The sequence below is a fragment of the Ornithorhynchus anatinus genome, chromosome 11 (genome assembly GCF_004115215.2).
Source record: "Ornithorhynchus anatinus isolate Pmale09 chromosome 11, mOrnAna1.pri.v4, whole genome shotgun sequence".
Lineage (NCBI taxonomy): Eukaryota > Metazoa > Chordata > Mammalia > Monotremata > Ornithorhynchidae > Ornithorhynchus > Ornithorhynchus anatinus.
The window spans coordinates 2,658,990-2,679,220 of record NC_041738.1 but is presented as its reverse complement, the minus strand read 5'-3'; the positions used below and the strand labels follow the sequence as shown (position 1 = coordinate 2,679,220).

The 20,231-nt window shown below is 53.0% G+C and overlaps 2 protein-coding genes across 4 annotated transcripts; one reads left to right on the top strand and one right to left on the bottom strand.

Annotated features, from left to right (window-relative positions):
- The first annotated feature begins 1,212 nt into the window (after positions 1 to 1,212).
- Positions 1,213 to 10,766, top strand: HYLS1 (HYLS1 centriolar and ciliogenesis associated). Of its 2 annotated transcripts, none has more exons than XM_029075936.2 (3): positions 1,213 to 1,289; positions 5,471 to 5,569; positions 9,401 to 10,766. In XM_029075936.2, exon 3 carries the CDS (start codon positions 9,423 to 9,425, stop codon positions 10,323 to 10,325), a length of 903 nt encoding a protein of 300 aa, XP_028931769.1. In that variant the 5' UTR covers positions 1,213 to 1,289; positions 5,471 to 5,569; positions 9,401 to 9,422; the 3' UTR covers positions 10,326 to 10,766. The 2 variants fall into 2 exon arrangements, with proteins under 2 accessions (XP_028931769.1, XP_028931770.1); XM_029075937.1 differs by lacking the exon at positions 1,213 to 1,289 and adding an exon at positions 4,343 to 4,500.
- On the bottom strand, positions 6,498 to 15,390 carry PUS3 (pseudouridine synthase 3). 2 transcript variants are annotated; one of them, XM_029075935.1, is made up of 5 exons: positions 15,334 to 15,390; positions 8,377 to 8,856; positions 7,393 to 7,952; positions 7,060 to 7,250; positions 6,498 to 6,958 (listed from the first exon to the last, which is right to left on the bottom strand). In XM_029075935.1, exons 2-5 carry the CDS (start codon positions 8,746 to 8,748, stop codon positions 6,567 to 6,569), a joined length of 1,515 nt encoding a protein of 504 aa, XP_028931768.1. In that variant the 5' UTR covers positions 8,749 to 8,856; positions 15,334 to 15,390; the 3' UTR covers positions 6,498 to 6,566. The 2 variants fall into 2 exon arrangements, with proteins under 2 accessions (XP_028931768.1, XP_007661144.2); XM_007662954.2 differs by lacking the exon at positions 15,334 to 15,390 and adding an exon at positions 13,664 to 13,704.
- Positions 15,391 to 20,231: the final 4,841 nt, after the last annotated feature.

The following is a 20,231-nucleotide window of genomic DNA, read 5'->3' as shown; positions in this document are numbered from 1 at the left end:
CAGTTAATTCCCATTTTACAGATGAGGTAACTGAGGCACAGAGAAGTTAAGTGACTTGCCCACAGTCACACAGCTGACAGGTGGCAGAGCTGGGATTCGAACTCATGAGCTCTGACTGCAAAGCCCAGGCTCTTATTATTATTAGCTGGGTGACTTTGGGCCAGTCACTTAACTTCTCTGTGCCTCAGTTACCTCGTCTATAAAATGGGGATGAAGACTGGGAGCCGCACGTGGGACAAACATTGCCTCGTATCAGTGCTTGGCACATAGAGAAGCATGCAGCGTGGCTCAGTGGAAAGAGCATGGGCTTTGGAGTCAGAAGTCATGAGTTCGAATCCCGGCTCTGCCACTTGTCAGCTGTGTGACTCTGGGCAAGTCACTTCACTTCTCTGTACCTCAGTTACCTCATGTGTCAAATGGGGATTAAGACTGTGAGCCCCACGTAGGACAACCTGATTCCCCTGTGTCTACCCCAGCGCTTAGAACAGTGCTCTGCACATAGTAAGCGCTTAACAAATACCAATATTATTATTATTATTATTATTATAGTAAGCGCTCAATAAATACTAGAAGAATTTAGTACGGAGAAGCAGCGTGGCTCAGTGGAAAGAGCACGGGCTTTGGAGTCAGGGCTCATGAGTTCGAATCCCAGCTCTGCCACTTGTCGGCTGTGTGACTGTGAGCGAGTCACTGAACCTCTCTGTGCCTCAGTTCCCTCATCTGTAAAGTGGGGATTAAGACTGTGAGCCCCACGTGGGACAACCTGATTCCCCTATGTCTACCCCAGCGCTTAGAACAGTGCTCGGCACATAGTAAGCGCTTAACAAATACCAACATTATTATTATTATTATTACTATTGAATGAATAGGAAGGGCTTAATAAATACTATTATCAACAATAATATTAACAGAAAATACTGTAATTATTATTGTTATTAGCTCTAGATCTGGGGGGGGGGTAAGAGGCCGAGTTTGGGCCTAGCCCAGGGGCCCCGCCCTGTCGGCCCGGACTACAACTCCCAGAAGGCAACGGGGCAGCCGCTCCGGGTCACGTGAGCGGAGGAGTTTCGGGCGGCGGCGCTACCAGGCCAACGGTGGGGGGGAAGAGTGGCGATGGAGCGGACCAATAGGAAAGGCGGGTTGGCGCCCACGTGGGCCGATCTGACCAATGGCATTAGAGAAGGGGCGGGGCTGTCCGCCTCGTTTAAACGGACGGCGGTGGAGCTCAACGGCCGAGAGGAGCGTTCTGCGCCTGCGCGGAGGCCGCCAGTCTTCTCACTCACTGTCAGGTTTGTGCGGGCTGCCTCAGTTTCCCCTCTCCCAGCTGGGGGCTCTGACCTCAGTCTTATATGAGCTTTGGGGTGGGGCAGCATCCAGCAATCAATCGAATTTATTGAACACTCACTGATAATAATAATGTTGGCATTTGTTAAGCACTTACTGCGTGCAAAGCACTGTTCTAAGCGCTGGCCTTGGGCAAGGCACTTCTCTGGGCCTCTCTTTCCTCATCTGTAAAATGGGCATTAATAGTAGTAATGATGGTAGCATTTGTTAAGCGCTTACTGTGTGCAGAGCACTGTTCTAAGCCCTGGCCTTGGGCAAGGCACTTCTCTGGGCCTCACTTCCCTCATCTGTAAAATGGGGATTAATAGTAATAATGATGATAGCATTTGTTAGGTGTTTACTATGTGCAAAGCACTGTTCTAAGCACTGGCCTTGGGCAAGTTGCTTCTCTGGGCCTCACTTCCCCCATTTGTAAAATGGGCATTAATAGTAGTAATGATGATAGCATTTGTTAAGCCCTTACTATGTGCAAAGCACTGTTCTAAGCGCTGGCCTTGGGCAAGTCACTTCTCTGGGCCTCACTTCCCTCATCTGTAAAATGGGGATTAATAGTAATAATGATGATAGCATTTGTTAAGCATTTACTATGTGCAAAGCACTGTTCTAAGCACTGGCCTTGGGCAAGTTGCTTCTCTGGTCCTCACTTCCCTCATCTGTAAAATGGGGATTAATAACAATAATGATGGCGTTTGTTAAGTGCTTGCTATGTGCAAAGCACTGTTTTAAGCGCTGGCCTTGGGCAAGGCGCTTCTCTGGGCCTCACTTCCCTCATCTGTAAAATGGGGATTAATAGTAGTAATGATGATAGCATTTGTTAAGCGTTTACTATGTGCAAAGCACTGTTCTAAGCGCTGGGATACAAGGTGATGAGGTTGTCCCATGTGGGGCTCACAGTCTTAATCCCCATTTTACAATCATTCATCAGTAGTATTTATTGAGCACTTGCTATGTGCAGAGCACTGTACTAAGCGCTTGGAATGTACAATTTGGCCAAAGAGGCTATCCCTGCCCAATGACGGGCTCACAGCCTAAACGGGGGACAAAGGGGGGAACTGAGGCACAGAGAAGTGACGTGACTTGCCCAAAGTCACACAGCTGTTTAGACTGTGAGCCCGTTGTCGGGCAGGGATTGTCCCTATCTGTTGCCGAATTGTAAATTCCAAGCGCTTAGGACGGTGCTCTGCACATAGTAAGCGCTCATTAAGTACAACTGAATGAACGAACGAGGAGCGGAGCTGGGATTAGAACCCATGACCCCTGACTCCCAAGCCCGTGCTCTTCCCACTGAGCCACGCTGCTTCCCTATCCCCGTGTCTGTTGTTATATTGCACTCTCCCAAGCGCTTAGTACAGCGCCTTGCACAGAGTAGGCGCTCAATACAAATGATTGAATAGTATAACATTTTCTGCCCACAAGAGCTTATGGTCTAGAGGGCAGCAGAATCATAATGGTCACGGTGGTATTTGTGAAGCTCTCACTATGCGTCAAGCACTGTTCTAAGCGCTGGAGTAAGAACAAGTTAAACAGGTCAGATAAAATTCCTGCCCCCCAAGGGACACCCAGTAAGTAGGCGGGAGAACAGGTAACTGAACTCCTGCAGAGTTACAGTTACAAATACCAACATCATTATTATTATTGCAGAGGGGGAGGAGAATCCGTCCACTCCGGAGCCTTTCTAGTAATAATAATAACGAGGATGGTATTTGTAAAGCGCTTACTATGTGCCAAGCACTGTTTCTAGAGTTTGGGATGGGGAGGGGAGCGGCAAGGCAGCAGTTGTGGAAGGGCACAGCGTCCCTGATGGTGGTGGTTTTATATTTATGCAATCGTCTTTATTGAGCGCTTATTGTGTCCAGAGCACTGTACTAAGCACTTGTACTTCCCCCCAGCTTTCTCTCTGCTCCCTGTCCTGTCCCCCCCACTCCTCTGCTTCTCTCCTTTCCCCCTCCCCTCAGCACTGTCCTCCTTTGTATATATTATTTATTACCCTATTTATTTTGTTAATGAGGTGTACATCCCCTTTATTCTGTTTATCTTGATAACGTTGCCTTGTTTTTATTTTGTTCTGTTTCGCTCTGCCGTCTGTCTCCTCCGTTTAGACCGGGAGCCCGTCAGTGGGCAGGGATGGTCTCTATCCGTTGCCCAACTGTCCATTCCAAGCGCTTATATAGTGCTCTGCACCTAGTAAGCGCTCAATAAGTATGATCGAATGAATGAATTTGGAAAGTACAATTCGGCAACAGAGACAATCCCTATCCAACAACGGGCTCGCGGTCTAGAAGCGGGGGAGACAAAACGAAACAAGTAGACAGGTATAACAATAGCATCAAAATAGAGGGCTGGGATCCGCCTGCACAGATGGCCGAGCTTGGATTGCGGATAAACAGCCGAAGGGCCCTCCTGTGTTCCCCGCTGTCGATTTCGCCAGGAGCCGCCTCTTGCGGAGTTTATTTTTAAAAATGGTATTTGTTAAGCACTTACAGTGTTCCAGGCACTCTGCTAAGCACTGGGGTCCATATAAGCTAATCAGGTTGGACAAAGTCCTTGTGCCACTTGGGGCTGGCAGTTTTAATCCCCATTTTACAGATAAGGTAATTGAGGTGCAGAGAGGTGATTGGCTCCATGTCATGTGGCAGACAAGTGGCGGAGCCAGGATTAGAACCCAAGTCCTTCTGACTCCCAGGCTTGTGCCGGTCCCACTAGGCCACGCTGCTTCTCAGGTTGTCCTGTCCAGGCGCTTGGGGGATATGGGAAAGCTCCTCTTGGCTTCTCTCCCAGATAATGATAAGAATAATAGTATAATTTGTTAATGCTTACTCTGTGCCAGGTACTGTACTAAGCGCTGGATCAATACAAGCAAATCGGGTTGGACACAGTCCCTGCCCACATGGGGCTCACAGAACTGTTAAACCCCATTTTACAAATGAGGTAACTGAGGCACGGAGTAGTGCAGTGACTTTCCCAAGGTCACACAGCAGACAAGTGGCGAGTGAGGATTAGAACCCAGATCCTCCCGACTCCCAGGCCTGGATTCTGTCCTCTAGGCCACGCTCATCCCTGAGGGGGATTGCTCGGGCCGTAGCCCCGGACGAGATGGAGTCTTGCCGTTGGGAGAGGATGAAAGGGAAACGGCTCCAGACTCTGTGAAAAATAAGGGTACGAACGCAGTGGAGGGCTCTCTTTATTTGTGCAGGGATCGTGGAGGGATCGGTTAAGCCATCGGCGTAAGTACGTTGGTCTTCTCAAGCCCATCGGCGAAGTCCACCAGGGTGAACGCTGAAAATGGCTCCCTCTAAATGGCCTCCTGTCACTCCCCCCGGCCTCCCCCACCTGATCTACTGACTTCCAAAATCCCCTCTTTACTTGGATGATGTGATAATAATAATATATTGGTATTTGTTAAGCGCTTACTACGGGCAGAGCACTGCTCTAAGCGCTGGGGGAGATACAGGATAATCAGGTTGTCCCAGGCGAGGCTCACAGCTAATCCCCATTTTACAGATGAGGTAACTTGAGGCACAGAGAAGTTAAGTGATCAAGCGTGCGACTACGTGCCCCGAGTAGGTGTGAGTTCTGCTGATTTCTGTTCTTCCCCATGTTTAGCGGCGCTGGGTCAGCGAGGCTTAAGCTGAGACCTGTGCCCCTCCTCCTCCTGGGCAGTGCCCTTCCCCCTCCCTGGACCACTCGCCAGTTGAGGCCTCTTTGAAAACTGGCACCAAGATGTGTGCCCATCTCCCTTTCCCGGCACCGCGGCGGGAGAGGAAAAGCTGCCCATGTCCTCACTTGGTTCCCTGATTAGAAATAGTCCAGTGCCCAGGGTGAAGCTGGCAGCCTGGGGGGAGATTACGTCTCCCTAACTCCACAAGATGCCAGCTCTGAGCCAACGGGCACCACCGGGGGTCAGGGCCCTTCGACCCCTGCTCCCAGTTACTGTGTGGCCACGGGCTTGGTCCTTTCCCGCGGTGTAGGAGAGCCTCCTCCCTCCCTACCGTTCCAGAGATCTGATTATGAGGTCACCTCCAAGCCAGCTGTGTAACAGCGAAGTTCTGATGCTCGTCTTGTGTGCTAAGCTCGGTGAGGGTAGCGAAGGGTTCAGGTATTAATGCTCACTTATTCTTGAATTAAGTTACAGTCCAGGCCCAGTCCGGCTTAGAAGATCTGACCGTGGGTTGTTTGAGAACCCTGGAAAACCCAGAATATTTCGTCTATCTACCGAACAGTCTCGGTGAGTACGAAGCGGGTTGAGCCCTGGCTTCTGCCGTGGAGGCTCAGGGAAGACAAGGCAGGGGCACTTTCTCTTGCCAGGTGTGACCAGGAGCAGAATACCAGATTTCCTAGAATTCCAAGTGTAAATTCTCCGGATGTGACAGGGATACGTGTGACCGAGCCACCTTGCGCACAGGCGTTACTCCTCAGGGTCGGGCCAGTCTCGAGGACACAGACCGAGAACCCGCCTGAAGGGACTGATTCGAGTGCTAGCGGTTTGCTCGGTGCCGTTCACGTTCTCCTGTCCCTGTTGGGATGGAGGTGCAGCTCAGGGCAAAATGCAAGTGAGAATCTTGCGTCCCAAGCCAGATCAGGGCCAGGCAGTCGACCATCAGGGTAGCCCCCTCGGTAGCCACGTGGTCTAGGCTGGCCACAGAGGATTTCCAAGGAGCCTGCTCCCTTGCTGAGATGTCCCGAGGGGCCTTCAATCAAAAATTTTAGCCCCAGCAGACCTTTCCCTCCTTCTGGCTGTCTCCCCTCCCCTCCATCTGGCTTGGCTGGACTTCGGAGGGGGCGTCCTCTACAGCAGCCTGCCGCCGGGCCCAAACCTGTGTAGGTAGGTCTGCGTAAGTTGTCCTGCGCTGTGGGAGACGATGCTACTCTGCCATCAAAGTTCCCTTCAGGGTGGGTACATGCATAGGTGCCTGGAAGGGCCACATGGCACCTGCGGCTTGTGCTTGCCCTCCCCGCCAGTGCTGCTTCCAGGCATTCCGAGCCACTGAAGAGTTCAAGACCTGGACTGAGGCCCAGAGAATGGCAGTGACTCGCCCAAGGTCACACAGCAGACAAGTGGCGGAGTGGGGATTAGAAGGCAGGTCCTTCTGATTCCCAAGCTCGAAGTCTGTCTGTGGCTCCTCCACCCCGTTGCAACCAGAAAGATGCCATGCTTAAAAAAGCGGAGCAATTTTAATGAATTGGAAAGGGAAGGGCCGAGTCTCCCCAGCCCGGGGGGAGGCTCAGGACTCTTCCCTACCCTCCAGCTCTTGGCCGGGGGAGCCGGGCGGATCGCCGGTCCGGGTCTCTGCCGTGATCTTGGGGCAGCTGGCGTCCGGCGCCACGGGGCCGGGGCAGATCCTCTTCGGGAGTCGCTCGGGGGCCCGGTCCCCACCCTGAGCGGTCTGGCCGCGGCCCCTCTTGGCCGCCGCTCCCTCCCCGGGCCGAGCCCCGGGCGGCTCGAGGCGTCCCCTGCGGACGAAGTGGCGGATCCGCGACTCCAGCCCCTCGCACCTGGGCCGCTCCAGCAGCGGCTTGTACGTGCGCGTCTTCACGCCCTCGACGAAAGCGCTGACCTGCTGCCGGAAGGCCGGCCGGACGTCCCTCCACCGGACCGGTCCGTCTGTCCCCGAGCCTGCGGAGGACCCCGCCAGTCGAGGCGGGTGTCATTTGGAAGCCCAGTCCTCCGCCCCCGCCCCGCCGACCCCCCCCCCCCCCCCGGGCGGAGCCCCCTACCTGGGCCAGGGGCCACGGGGGCCGAGTCGAGGCCCTGCAGCATGCTGAAGAGCAGCTGGGTTTGGACGGCGTGGCTGGCCCACAGCTGCTGGAGGTGGCGCACGTTGAACTCCTGCACCTCCCGGTCGTAGATCCACTCGAGCTTCTCAAACTGGCAGTCGTACAGCACCAGAGGGAGCTCCACGGCCATGCTGCGGAGACACCAGGGCCCGGGGTCGGCGCGCCTCCACCCGCTGCCCTCTAATTCTGGGGGACGGGACGAGGAGAAACACCCCCCCGGCCCAAACCTAAAATCCGTGCAGGAGGATGCCTCGGTCCACCACCCTTGATTACCTGTACTGGGGTTTCCGGGGATTCTTTTCTACGTCCAGCAGCTCGTCGATGACCTCCGGGCCCTCCATCCGCTGGCCGACCAGGAAGAGGATGGCCATCATACAGCGGACTTGATGGTACAGGAAGGCCTGGCCCGTCACCTCGAACTGACACAGCCGGAAAGGATCCCGCCGGTCCGTTTCCTCGCTCTGGTCCACCCGCCGGACCTGGGCCGACAGGATGGTCCTCTGGAAGCTGGTCACGCCGTTGGCCACGTCCATCTTGCATAAGTTCCGGAAGTCGTGGGTGCCGACGTACTTCTGGGCCGCCCGATCCATGGCCTCGAGGTCCAGGTCGGCCCGGGGAAAGAAGTAGCGGTACGTCCGCTGGAGGCAATTGAACCGGGCGCTGAAGCCGGACCCCACGGGGGCCCAGGCCAGCACCCGGATGTCCGGGGGGAGCACGCGGTTCAGGATGTGGGTGTAACGGATCTCCGCGGTCCGGGCGTCCATTCTGTCTTTCGAGCCCTCCTCCTCCTGACCGCCCCTGACAGTTTGGGAGCGGAGGTCCAGAGAGATCACCTGAGGATGGGGGAAAACGGATCCGTGGCAGAGACCCCGCTCGGCCGCCCACACGATGCCCAGACCCTTTCCCGGCGGGAAGTGGTGTTGCACACCCCCGATCTTGGAAAACGGATTTAGGGCCGGAAGGCAGGAGCGCACGATGCAGTCTGGGCACGGACCCCCTCTTCCTCCGCATCCCCCACGGCGCCCAGGGATCCGGCATGACCAGGCTATAAACCGGCACACCCACCCCTCTGGCCGGGGCTCTCCACGCGGGTGGCTCAACCTGGATCGAAATTCCATCGGCGCCGGGACCCCCGCATCCCGAGAACCTTCTGGAGTTCCCCGTGCGCCCCGCTCCCCCTCCCGCAACGAGGGAGGAGGCCCGGCCCAGCCCCGAAGTCGCCCCCGGTTGCCGCTGGCCCAGAGCCGCCGTACTGACCTGCCCGAAGGCACTGACCCCCTTGTCCGTCCGTCCGCACCGGTGGTAGTTGGCGGTCTGGCGCCTCTCGATCAGCCGCGTCTTGGTCAGGGCCTCGAACAGCCTCTCTTCGATGGTGTTGTTCGTGTTCTCCTGGCTGGCGAAACCCTGGTAGCCCCAGCCCAGGTAGGCGATCCTGAGGGCCACGTGTCTGCGGCCGTAGGCGCCGAAGTCAAACGGGCGCTGCTGGCGTTTCTTGGCCCCGCCGGCCGCGGGGTCCTCCCGGCCGTCGGCCCGCCCCCGCTGGAGCCGCTGGACCTCCCGCTCCAGTTCCTGCACTCTCTGCCGCAGCAGACGCTCGGTCTCGCCCATCTCCCCTCCGTCTCCTGCCATCGTGAGGGAGGGGGCCGCGGCCTCGCGTTCACCGGCGTGATCCCTCCGCCCTAAGCTGCGCCGACGGATTCAAGATGAGAGGGAGGATGGCGTTGCGGGCCCCGAGCCCTAGAGGAGAAGCGAGACCATCAGAACGGACTCGGACGGTCTTCCCGCACGAGGCCCACGGTCTAAGCTGGAGGAAGTGCAGGGATCTTATCCCTATTTTACAGATGAGGCAGTGGAGGCCCCAGGAGGAAAGAAATGACTCGCTCAGAGTCACACAGCAGGCTCGGAGACTGGATCTTTTAAACCCCAGGTTCTCTCCACTGGGTCGTGCTGCCCAGGGCCCTGCTCATTATTCTCCAGCAGCGGTCTTGGGGGGTGAAGGGAGAGGGGCAATTTGAGTAGGGGCTGCTAACGGCCTCAGAGGCCTCGGTGCCCGCCCTGCCCCGCGCTGCCCAGGACTGGGGTCCTCTCGGCGGGAGGGGACGTGGAAGGTTGGGCAGAGCTACGGGCTCTCCTGGCGTCTCAGGCCCCGCTGGAGGCAAGCGTGGCCCTGGGGCTGTCTAGGATGGCGCGTCTGGAGTTGGGGAAGGGGTGGAGGAGACTGCCCCGATTCCCAGCAGGCCAAGTGACCGAGGACGCTAATCTCCGCTTTCTGTTTCTGCAGCCCTTCCGGCCCAGGGGAGGTGATGGAGGCGCTGATGGGCCCTCGCCCGCAGAGGTGGGACACCGTGGACCCCGAGGACCGCCTGGCAGCCGCCGGCATGACCTTCACCCGGGTCTGTGCCAGCCAGGGGGAGGGGGACAGTCAGCGGGGCGCCCGCCCGCCCTCGTACGACCCCTACAGCAAAGCCTCGGTGACCCCTGGCGGGTGGCCCCTGCTCCCGAGGCTTCCCCGGAGCCTGGCGGCCGAGGGGGCCGGGCCCCCCGAGCCCGCCCCCCAGGCAGCCCGGAAGAGGCCGGTGATGAAGAGGAAGGTGCTCCGGAGGAAGCCCGACGGGGAGGTGCAGGTGTCGGACGAGTCCGCCCTCCGGGAGCCCGAGTCCAGCAGCGAGAGCGACCCGGAGAGAGAGCTGTGGGACTTGAGGCGGAGGCTGATGGGGCTGCGGACCTACCGCCCCGCCAGCCCCCCGTCCCCGCCCACCAGCGACCGGGGCGGCTCCTCGGACCCCGAGCGCGGCTACCCGGGCGCCGCCCGGGGCGACCCAGCCGGCTACCTGCGGCACGAGGAGCCGGGCCAGCTGGCCTACGAGCAAGACCTGTTCCTCCCCAGCCGGGCCAGGTCCTTCATCCTCCCCCCGGCGGAGCTGCCGGGCCGCGTCCGGGGCAAGGTGGACCGGGTGGCCCGCTACCTGGCGTACAAGCGCGACTGGGAGAGCTTGAGGCTGCCCGGGGAGACGGCGCACCGGGAGCTGCGCTGGGGCATCCGCGAGCAGATGCTCGACCGCCCGGAAGCGCCCCCCAGGCCCCACCAGGTCTACGTCCCCAACACCTACCTCGTGCCCACTGAGAAGAAGAGGTCAGCTCTGCGCTGGGGGGTGCGCTGTGACCTGGCCCTCGGCATCATCCCCCGGAAAGCCCCCTCCCTCTAGGCATCCCCTCCCGCCCGTCTTCCCCGACACCCCCTCCCAGTCCGGCGCCCGGGCCCGGCCTCCATCCTCCCCGAGAGGTTCGGAGGGGACGGGGCCCCGTCCCTCCCCCGGCCCCTTCTTTCCCTCCGGACAAAATGACCGTAGAGCGAGGACCCTGCCCGTCGCCGGCTTCGTCTGGGTACGAAGGCCGCGGCGGCAACGGGGGAGAGGCGCTACCCGGGGCTCGGGGAGGGAGGGGAGTTGGGCAGGGGAAAGGGCAAGGGTCAGCAGGTGCCCGCAAAGCTTTCCCGGCAGATTCTGTGCCGGCCTCCGCCCCCGGGGGCCCGGGCCTTTACCCTGCTGCGGGTCGGAGGAGCCCGGCGATTCCAGAATCTCCTGGGGTTGTTCTATTCCCAGCCTCCAGCGTGGTCCCTGCCTAATAAAGAGTCTTTTACACGGCAACGGAGTCCCGTCTTTCTCGTCCGGCCCCTCCTTGCCCCACGGTCTGAGGATCTGGCCCAGTTTCGCTCTCGGGCTTCTACGGGGCTGGGATTAGAGCAGCAGGACTAAGAAAGGCAGCGGGAGAGGGGGACAAGAGTCACCAGAGGCCAGGGCCCGGGATGCATTTTCTGGGGTCCCTAGGACCACGCTCGGTGCAAACCGGGCACCTCAGTTGCTACTGAGGAGTTGAGGATGTTTAGTCTGGGGAAGAGGTCATGGGTTCTAATCCCAGCTCTGCCACTTAGCTGTGTGACTGTGGGCAAGTCCCTTAACTTCTCTGTGCCTCAGTTACCTCAGCTGTAAAATGGGGATGAAGACTGAGCCTCACATGAGACCACCCGATTACCGTATCTACCCCAGCGCTTAGAACAGTGCTGTGCACATAGTAAGCATTTAACAAATACCAACATTATTATTAAGAGACAGTTAAGGGGGTTTGCCCACCACAATGCCTACCCTGTGCCCACTGCGAGTGGATCCAAGCTGATTATTCCACATCCTTACCGTCGGCTTTAAGGCGCTCAGCAGCTCTCTGGCTACTTCACTCATTAATTCAATCATATTTATGAGCACTTTCTGTGTACAGAGCACTGTACTAAGCACTTGGGAGAGTACAATAAAACAATAAACAGTGACATTCCCTGCCCACAACGAGCTCACCCTACAACCAACCAGCACACTTTGCTCTTCTAATGCTCTTCTACTCAATCTACCTCAATCTCTGCCTATACATGCTTGATATTCACCCCACCTTCATCAATGGTATTTATTGATACTTATGGTCATATACTTAGACTCTGCCATTTCCCCTATTTGTAAATTTACTTGAATCAATCAATGGTATTTATTGAGTGCTTACTACGTGCTGAGCACCATACTAAGCACTTGGGAAAGTACAATACAACAGACTTAGCCTGCCCCGCTCTGTCTTCCCCTCTAAACTGTAAGCTCCTTATGGGGGGGATCATGACTACCGACTCTATTGTACTGACCCACGTGTTCAATAAATACCACTGATTGAGGCCAGTGTTTGCACAAAGCCCTTAAAAACCTTTAAAAAAAAAAAAAGCCCACAGACCACATAGAAAATGTTGTTCTCCCACACAAAAGGAACTGGGTTGAAACGATAGAATCTGCTCAGCCAGCCACCAAGAACCCGCTGGAGTAGGAGGCTGGGGGCAACTCCATCCCTGGCGATCAATCCAACAAACATATTTATCAAGTACAGAGCACTGTAGTAAGTGCTCGGGAGAGCATCCCAGGGACCCTTAGAAAATGGAGAAAGCTTTCTTTCTGAGACAGCAGCTGGACCAGCTGTCCTCACTCTGCCAGTTCTCAAATATTCCCTAGCCTCAGGAGGAGACTGTGATAATAATTGCGGAGTCTACGAGCTTACACTAGGTGCCAAGCACTGTACTAAATGGTGGGGGTATATAAAAGATAATCAGATCAGACACAGCCCCTGTCCCACATGGAGCTCACATGTCTAAATAAGAACAACAGGCATTAAAAACCCTTTTTTCAGATGAGGAAACAGGCCCAGAGAAGTGAGGTGACTTGCTCAAGGCCACAAAGCAGGCAAGTGGCAGAGCTGGGATAATGATAATAATAATGATGATGGCATTTGTTAAGCGCTTACTATGTGCAAGGCACTGTTCTAAGCGCTGGGGGGGATACAAGGGGATCAGGTTGTCCCACGTGGGCTCACAGTCTTCATTCCCATTTTACCGATGAGGTAACTGAGGCTCAGAGAAGTTAAGTGACTTGCCCAAAGTCACACAGCCGACAAGTGGCGGAGCCAGGATTAGAACCCATGACCTCTGACGCCCAAGCCCGTGCCCTTTCCAATGAGCCACGCTGCTTCTCTGATGAGAATCTGGGTCCTGACTCCAGGGTCCGGGCTCTTTCCATTAGGCTACGCTGATTATCTCGTATAATGACTCTGGTACTTGTAAGCGCTTATTATGTGTCAAACACTGTACTAAGTGCTGGGGTAGAGACAAGATGATCAGGTCTCGCATGGGGCTCATGGTCCGAGAAGGAGGAAGAACAAGCCACGAATCCCCATTTTGCAGATGAGGGAAATGAGGCACAGAGAAGTGATTTGCTCAGAGTCACAGAGCAGGCAAGTGGCAGAGCGGGGATTAGAACTCAGGTCTTCTGATTCCCAGGCCTGGATTCTTTCCACTAGGCTATGCTATTTTGTTTGTTAAGCGCTTACTATGTGCAAAGCACTGTTCTAAGCGCTGGGGGATACAAGGTGATAAGGTTGTCCCACGTGGGGCTCACAGCTTTAATCCTCATTTTACAGATGAGGTAACTGAGGCACAGAGAAGTTAAGTGACTTGCCCAAAGTCACTCAGCTGGCAAGCGGCGGAGCCGGGATTCGAACCCGTGAACTCTGACTCCCAAGCCCGGGCTCTTTCCACTGTATCATGCTGCTTCTCTATTTCTTACCCCAGTGCTTAGTACAGGGCCTGGGAGCTGACTGGGGGCAGGGAATGTCCCCGTTTATTGTGATACTGTACTCTCCCAAGTGCTCAGCACAGTGCTTGGCACACAGTAAACGCTCAATAAATACAATTGAATGGATGTTAAAGCAAGTGCTTGAACAATTATTTTTGCTCTCATAAAAGGTGAGCTAGAAAGGCAGAAATCCTCATTTTACCAATGAGACGACGGGCCGGACTAGTGCCTCACTTAATGTCACCCGACACCTAATGTCACCTGCTCTGCCCAACAGGCCACACTGCCTTGACGGAGGGCGGGCAACGATCCCAGGCAGGGGAGGCATAAGGGCGCAGAGGGAATGAGGGCCCTAAACCGAAGCAGTACAGTGTAGTGGATAGAGCACGAACCTGGGACTCAGAAGGTCCTGGGTTCTAATTCTGACTCCAACACCTGTCTGCTGTGTGGCCTTGGGCAAATCACTTCACCTCTCTGGGCCTCAGGTACCTCATCTGTAAAATGGAGATCGAGACCGTGAGCCCCACGTGGGCCAAGGGGCTGTGTCCAGCCCGATTTGCGTGTATCCACCCCGGCACTTAGTACAGTGCCTGGCACATGGTAAGCGCTTGCCAAATACCATCATTATTATTGTTATTCGTGACCTGGCGGTGGGAATCAGGGTCCCAGCTCTGCCTCGTGGCCCACTGTGGAAACTTGGGCCGGTCACTTTGCCTCTCTGGGCTTGTTTCATTCATTCAATCGTATTTATTGAGCGCTTACTATGTGCAGAGCACTGTACTAAGTGCTTGGAATGGACAATTCGGCAACAGATAGGGACCAACCCAGCCCAATAACGAGCTCACAGTCTAAACGGAGGAGATGGCAAAGCAAAACAAAACACCACCACCAAGATAAATAGAATCGTGGAGATTTACACCTCATTAACAAAATAAATAGGGTAATAACTACTATATACAAATAACTGTTCCTCTCCTGTAAAATGGAGATACCATCCCCGCTCACCAGCCCAGAGTCCCGTGTGGTGAGCTCGCATCCGCCCCGGCGTTTAGCCAAGGGCTGGGCACCTTCCCTATGGCTCAGTCGAAAGAGCCCGGGCTTGGGAGTCAGAGGTCATGGGTTCGAATCCCGGCTCTGCTACTTGTCAACTGTGTGACTGTGGGCAAGTCACTTCTCTGGGCCTCAGTGACCTCATCTGCAAAATGGGGATGAAGACTGGGAGCCTCACGTGGAACCACCTGATTATCCTGTATCTCCCCCAGCGCTTACAACAGTGCTCGACACATAGTAAGCGCTTAATAAATACCAACATTATTCAGTGGAAAGAGCGGGGGCTTGGGAGTCAGAGGTCACGGGTTCGAATCCCGACTCTGCCACTTGTCAGCTGTGTGACTGTGGGCAAGTCACTTTACTTCTCTGTGCCTCAGTGACCTCATCTGTAAAATGGGGATCAACTGTGAGCCTCACGTAGGACCACCTGATTACCCTGTATCCCATCCCTGCGCTTAGAACAGTGCCCTGCACATAGTAAGCGCTTAACAAATACCAACATTATTATTATTATTACTTGTGAGCTGTGTGACTGTGGGTGAGTCACTTCTCCGGGCCTCAGTGACCTCATCTGCAAAATGGGGATGAAGACTGGGAGCCTCACGTGGGGCCACCTGATGACCCTGGGTCTCCCCCAGCGCTTAGAACAGTGCTCTGCACGTAGTAAGCGCTTAACAAATACCAACATCATTATTATTACTTGTCAGCTGTGTGACTGTGGGCGAGTCACTTCTCCGGGCCTCAGTGACCTCATCTGCAAAATGGGGATGAAGACTGGGAGCCTCACGCGGGGCCACCTGATGACCCTGGGTCTCCCCCAGCGCTTAGAACAGTGCTCTGCACATAGTATGCGCTTAAATACCAATAGTATTATTATTTTTATTACTTGACCACACTTGGGACAGCACAGGAGCCCTCCTGCGTCTCGCCCGGTCCTTTTCCCCAATGGGCCGAGGATGGGGAGGGGAAGATGGCACCCAAACCACCCCTGCCCAGCAGCAGCCCCACTCACCACCTTCCTGCAGCCTCCTGGTCCTGCTCCTTTGCCCCGACCGGAAATGCGCTCTTGGCCCACCCCACGTGACCGCGCGGGGCTGATGGGAAATGTAGTCCATTGGCCAAAGAGGCCTACGTGAGGCCTAAAACCCCCTCCACCCTGAGTCTTTGAGGGGATTATTAATAATAACAGTGATAATGTTGGTATTTGTTAATCAGTTACTATTCACTCATTCATTCAATAGTATTTTTTGAGCGCTTACTATGTGCAGAGCCCTGCACTAAGCGCTTGGAATGGACAAGTCAGCAACAGAGACAGTCCCTACCCTTTGATGGGCGTGAGGCCTAAAACCCCCTCCTCCCTGAGTCTTTGAGGGGATTATTAATAATAACAGTGATAATGTTGGTATTTGTTAATCAGTTACTATTCACTCATTCATTCAATAGTATTTATTGAGCGCTTACTATGTGCAGAGCCCTGCACTAAGTGCTTGGAATGGACAAGTCAGCAACAGAGACAGTCCCTACCCTTTGATGGGCGTGAGGCCTAAAACCCCCTCCTCCCTGAGTCTTTGAGGGGATTATTAATAATAACAATGATAATGTTGGTATTTGTTAATCAGTTACTATTCACTCATTTATTCAATAGTATTTATTGAGCGCTTACTATGTGCAGAGCACTGTACTAAGCGCTTGGAATGGACAAGTCAGCAACAGAGACAGTCCCTACCCTTTGATGGGCGTGAGGCCTAAAACCCCCTCCTCCCTGAGTCTTTGAGGGGATTATTAATAATAACAATGATAATGTTGGTATTTGTTAATCAGTTACTATTCACTCATTTATTCAATAGTATTTATTGAGCGCTTACTATGTGCAGAGCACTGTACTAAGTGCTTGGAATGGACAAGTCAGCAATAGAGACGGTCCCTACCCTTTGACGGGCGTGAGGCCTAAAACCCCCTCCTCCCTGAGTCTTTGAGAAGATTATTAATAATAATAATGATAATGTTGGTATTTGTTAAGCGCTTACTCTGTGAAGATCACTGTTCTAAGCGCTGGGATATACAGGATCATCAGGTTGTCCCACGTGAGGCTCACGGTCTTCATCCCCATTTGACAGATAATAATGTTGGTATTTGTTAAGCGCTTACTCTGTGCAGAGCACTGTTCTAAGCGCTGGGATATACAGGATCATCAGGTTGTCCCACGTGAGGTTCACGGTCTTCATCCCCATTTGACAGATGAGGGAACTGAGGCCCAGAAATGTGATTTGCCCACAGTCACCCAGCTGACAAGTTGCAGACAGGGATTCGAACCCATGACCTCTGACTCCCAAGCCCGGGCTCTTTCCACTGAGCCTCACTGCTTCCCTAATAATGGCATTTGTTCATTGCTTATTCTGTGCCAAGGCAGAGCAGGCATCGTGTATTCCCTGGGGAGTCCAAAAACTGGAACTGCCCCCCAAGCGTATGTGAACTTCATTCACTCAATTGTATTTATTGAGCGCTTACTCTGTGCAGAGCATTGGACTAAGCGCTTGGAATGGACAATTCGGCAACAGATAAAGACCATCCCTGCCCAATGACGGGCTCACAGTCTAATCGGGGTAAACAATAACGACATCAATTAATCAGAAGTCTGCTTGCAAATGCAGAAGGGATTGGAGGGTCCACGTTAAAAACTCGGAGGGCTTAGCAAATATATAAGAATTAGACTGTGCGCCCGTTGTTGGGCAGGGATTGTCCCTATCTGTTGCCCAATTGTCCATTCCAAGCGCTTAGTACAGTGCTCTGCACAAAGTAAGCGCTCAATAAATACAATTGAATGAATGAATAATAATAATAGTAATAATGTTGGTATTCATTAAGCGCTTACTCTGTGCAGAGCACTGTTCTAAGTGCTGGGGTAGATACAGGGTCATCAGGTTGTCCCTCGTGAGGCTCACACCCTTCATCCCCATTTTGCAGATGAGGTAACTGAGGCCCAGAGAAGTGAAGTCACTTGCCCACAGTCACACAGTTGCCAAGTGGCGGAGCAGGAATTCGAACCCATTACCTCTGACTCCCAAGCCCGTGTTCTTTCCACTGAGCCATGGTGCATTTCCAAACGCTTAGTACAGTGCTCCGCACATAGTAAGCATTCAATAAATACGATTGAATGAATGAATGAATAATAATAATGGTATCTGTGAAGCGCTTACTATGTGCCAGGCACTGTTCTAAGCACTGGGGTGGATGCAAGCAAATCGGGTTGGACATATGCATATGTGCAAGTATAATCCATAATGACAATAATAATAATAATATGCATTCTGTAGCAATAATCTGTAATCTATATTCTTGCTATAATCCATAGCAAGAATCTGTACATACATATATGTTTATATATATATACACACACATATACATATACATATATATACACATATATTTATGCCTGTAATGCCAGGTACTGTTCAAAGCAGTGGGGTGGATACAAGTAAATTGACTTGTACATATGTATAAGTGTATGTATAATCCATAATAATCATTTATTCATTCAATCATATTTATTGAGCACTTACTGTGCACAGAGCACTGTACTAAGCGCTTGGAAAGTAGAATTCGGCAACAGAGAAAATTCCTACCCATCAAAGGGCTCACAGTCCGTTGACAGACACCAAAACAAAGCCAAACAAGTAGACAGGCATCAACAGCATCCATATAAATAGAATTATAGATATAAACACATCATTAATCAAATAAATAGAGTAATAAATATGTACATTTATACACAACTGCTGTGGGACGGGGAGGGGGGTAGAGCAGAGGGTGGGAATCAGGGCGATGGGGAGGGGAGAAGGAGCAGAGGAAAAACCAGTTTAGTCTGGGAGATAATATATAATCCACAGCAAATATCTGTACATATAATAATGATGGGATTTGTTAAGCACTTACTATGTGCCAAGCACTTTTCTAAGCGTTGGGATAGATACAAGGTGATCAGGTTGTCCCACGTGGGGCTCACAGATTAAATCCCCATTTTACAGATGAGGGTACTGAGGCACAGAGAAGTGAAGTGACTTGCCCAAAGTCACCCAGCTGACAAGTGGCAGAACGGGATTAGAACCCACGACCTCTGACTCCCAAGCCCGTGCTCTTTCCACTAAACCACGCTGCTTCTCTAATATACATATAATATATCTATGTACAGATAATCCTTCATTCAATCGTATTTATTGAGTGCTTACTATAGGCAGAGCACTGTACTAAGCGCTTGGAAAATACAGTTCGGGCAACAGAGACAATCCCTGCCCAACAACGGGCTCACAGTCTAGAAGGGGGAGAGACAGACACCAAAACAGAACAAGTAGCATCAATAGCATCAAAATAGATAAATGGAATTATAGATATATACATCATTAATAAAATAAATAGAATAATAAATATCTGCTTATATACACAGCTGTTGTGGGGCAGGGATGGGGGTAGAGCAGAGGGAGGGAGCAGGGGCGATGGGGAAGGGAGGAGGAGCAGAGGAAAATATATATATATATATATTTATTCATTCAATTCATTCATTCAATAGGGTTTATTGAGCGCTTACTATGTGCAGAGCACTGTCCTAAACTCTTGGAATGTACAATTTGGCAACAGATAGAGACCATCCCTGCCCAATGACGGGCTCACAGTCTAAACAGAGGGGCTCAGTGGAAGTCAGAAGCCAGGGGTTCGAATCCCCGCTCTGCCACTTGTCAGCTGTGTGACTGTGGGGCAAGTCACTTCACTTCTCTGGGCCTCAGTTCCCTCATCTGCAAAATGGGGGTGAAGACTGTGAGCCTCACGTGGGACAACCTGATTACCCTGCATCTACCCCAGCGCTTAGAACAGTGCTCTGCACAGAGAAAGCGCTTAACGAACATCAACATTATAATTATTATTATTATTAAAAGGGGGAGAGAGACAGCAAAGCAAAACATAAAACAAAACAAGACATCATCATCAAGATAAATAGAATCAAGGAGATGTATATACATATTTAATATATATGTATTTAATATGTCCATATTATCCATAGGAGAGCTCACCTCCTCCAGGAGGCCTTCCCAGACTGAGCCCTCCTTTTCCCTCTGCCCCTCCCCATAGCACTTGTGCAGATTTCTACTTATTATTTATTCCTCTATTTATTTTAATAATAATGATGGTATTTGTTAAGCACTTACTATGTGCAAAGCACTGTTCTAAGCGCTGGAGGGAGGGTGGGGAATACAAGGTGATCAGGTTGTCCCCCGTGGGGCTACCCAGTCTTCATCCCCATTTTCCAGATGGGGGTCACTGAGGCGCAGAGGATGATGATGGTATTTGTTAAGCGCTTACTATGTGCAAAGCACTGTTCTAAGCGCTGGGGGATACAAGGTGATCAGGATGTCCCCCGTGGGGCTCACTTTTTTCATCCCCATTTTGCAGATGAGGTCACTGAGGCCCAGAGGATGATGATGGTATTTGTTAAGCGCTCACTATGTGCAAAGCACTGTTCTAAGCGCTGGGGGGGGGGAATACAAGGGGATCAGGTTGTCCCCCATGGGGCTCACATTTTTCATCCCCATTTTGCAGATGAGGTCACTGAGGCCCAGAGAAGTGAAGTGACTTGTCCAAAGTCACCCAGCTGACACGGTGGGGGGGGGGTCGGGATTCGAACCCACGACCTCTGACTCCCCAGCCCGGCTTCTTTCCACTGAACCACGCTGCTTCCCTATCATTTTATTCATAATGTGTCCTTATCTATAATTCTATTTATTTTGCTGCCTGTCCCCTTGTTTTAATGTCTGCTTCCCCCCTTTCTCCACCTGTGGCCCAATGGCCCATTCCAAGCGCTTAGTCCACTGCTCGGCACCCAAGAAGCGCTCAATAAGTACCGCTGAATGAATGAATGAA

Coding starts and splice junctions, on each gene's coding strand:
- PUS3 (XM_029075935.1), bottom strand. CDS start 8,748: ATGGCAGGAGACGGAGGGGAGATGGGCGAGACCGAGCGTCTGCTGCGG. Junction 7,953..8,376: donor GGGTCAGTGCCTTCGGGCAG/GTCAGTACGGCG, acceptor CCCCATCCTCAG/GTGATCTCTCTGGACCTCCG. Junction 6,959..7,059: donor CCCCGTGGCCCCTGGCCCAG/GTAGGGGGCTCC, acceptor GGTCCTCCGCAG/GCTCGGGGACAGACGGACCG.
- HYLS1 (XM_029075936.2), top strand. CDS start 9,423: ATGGAGGCGCTGATGGGCCCTCGCCCGCAGAGGTGGGACACCGTGGAC.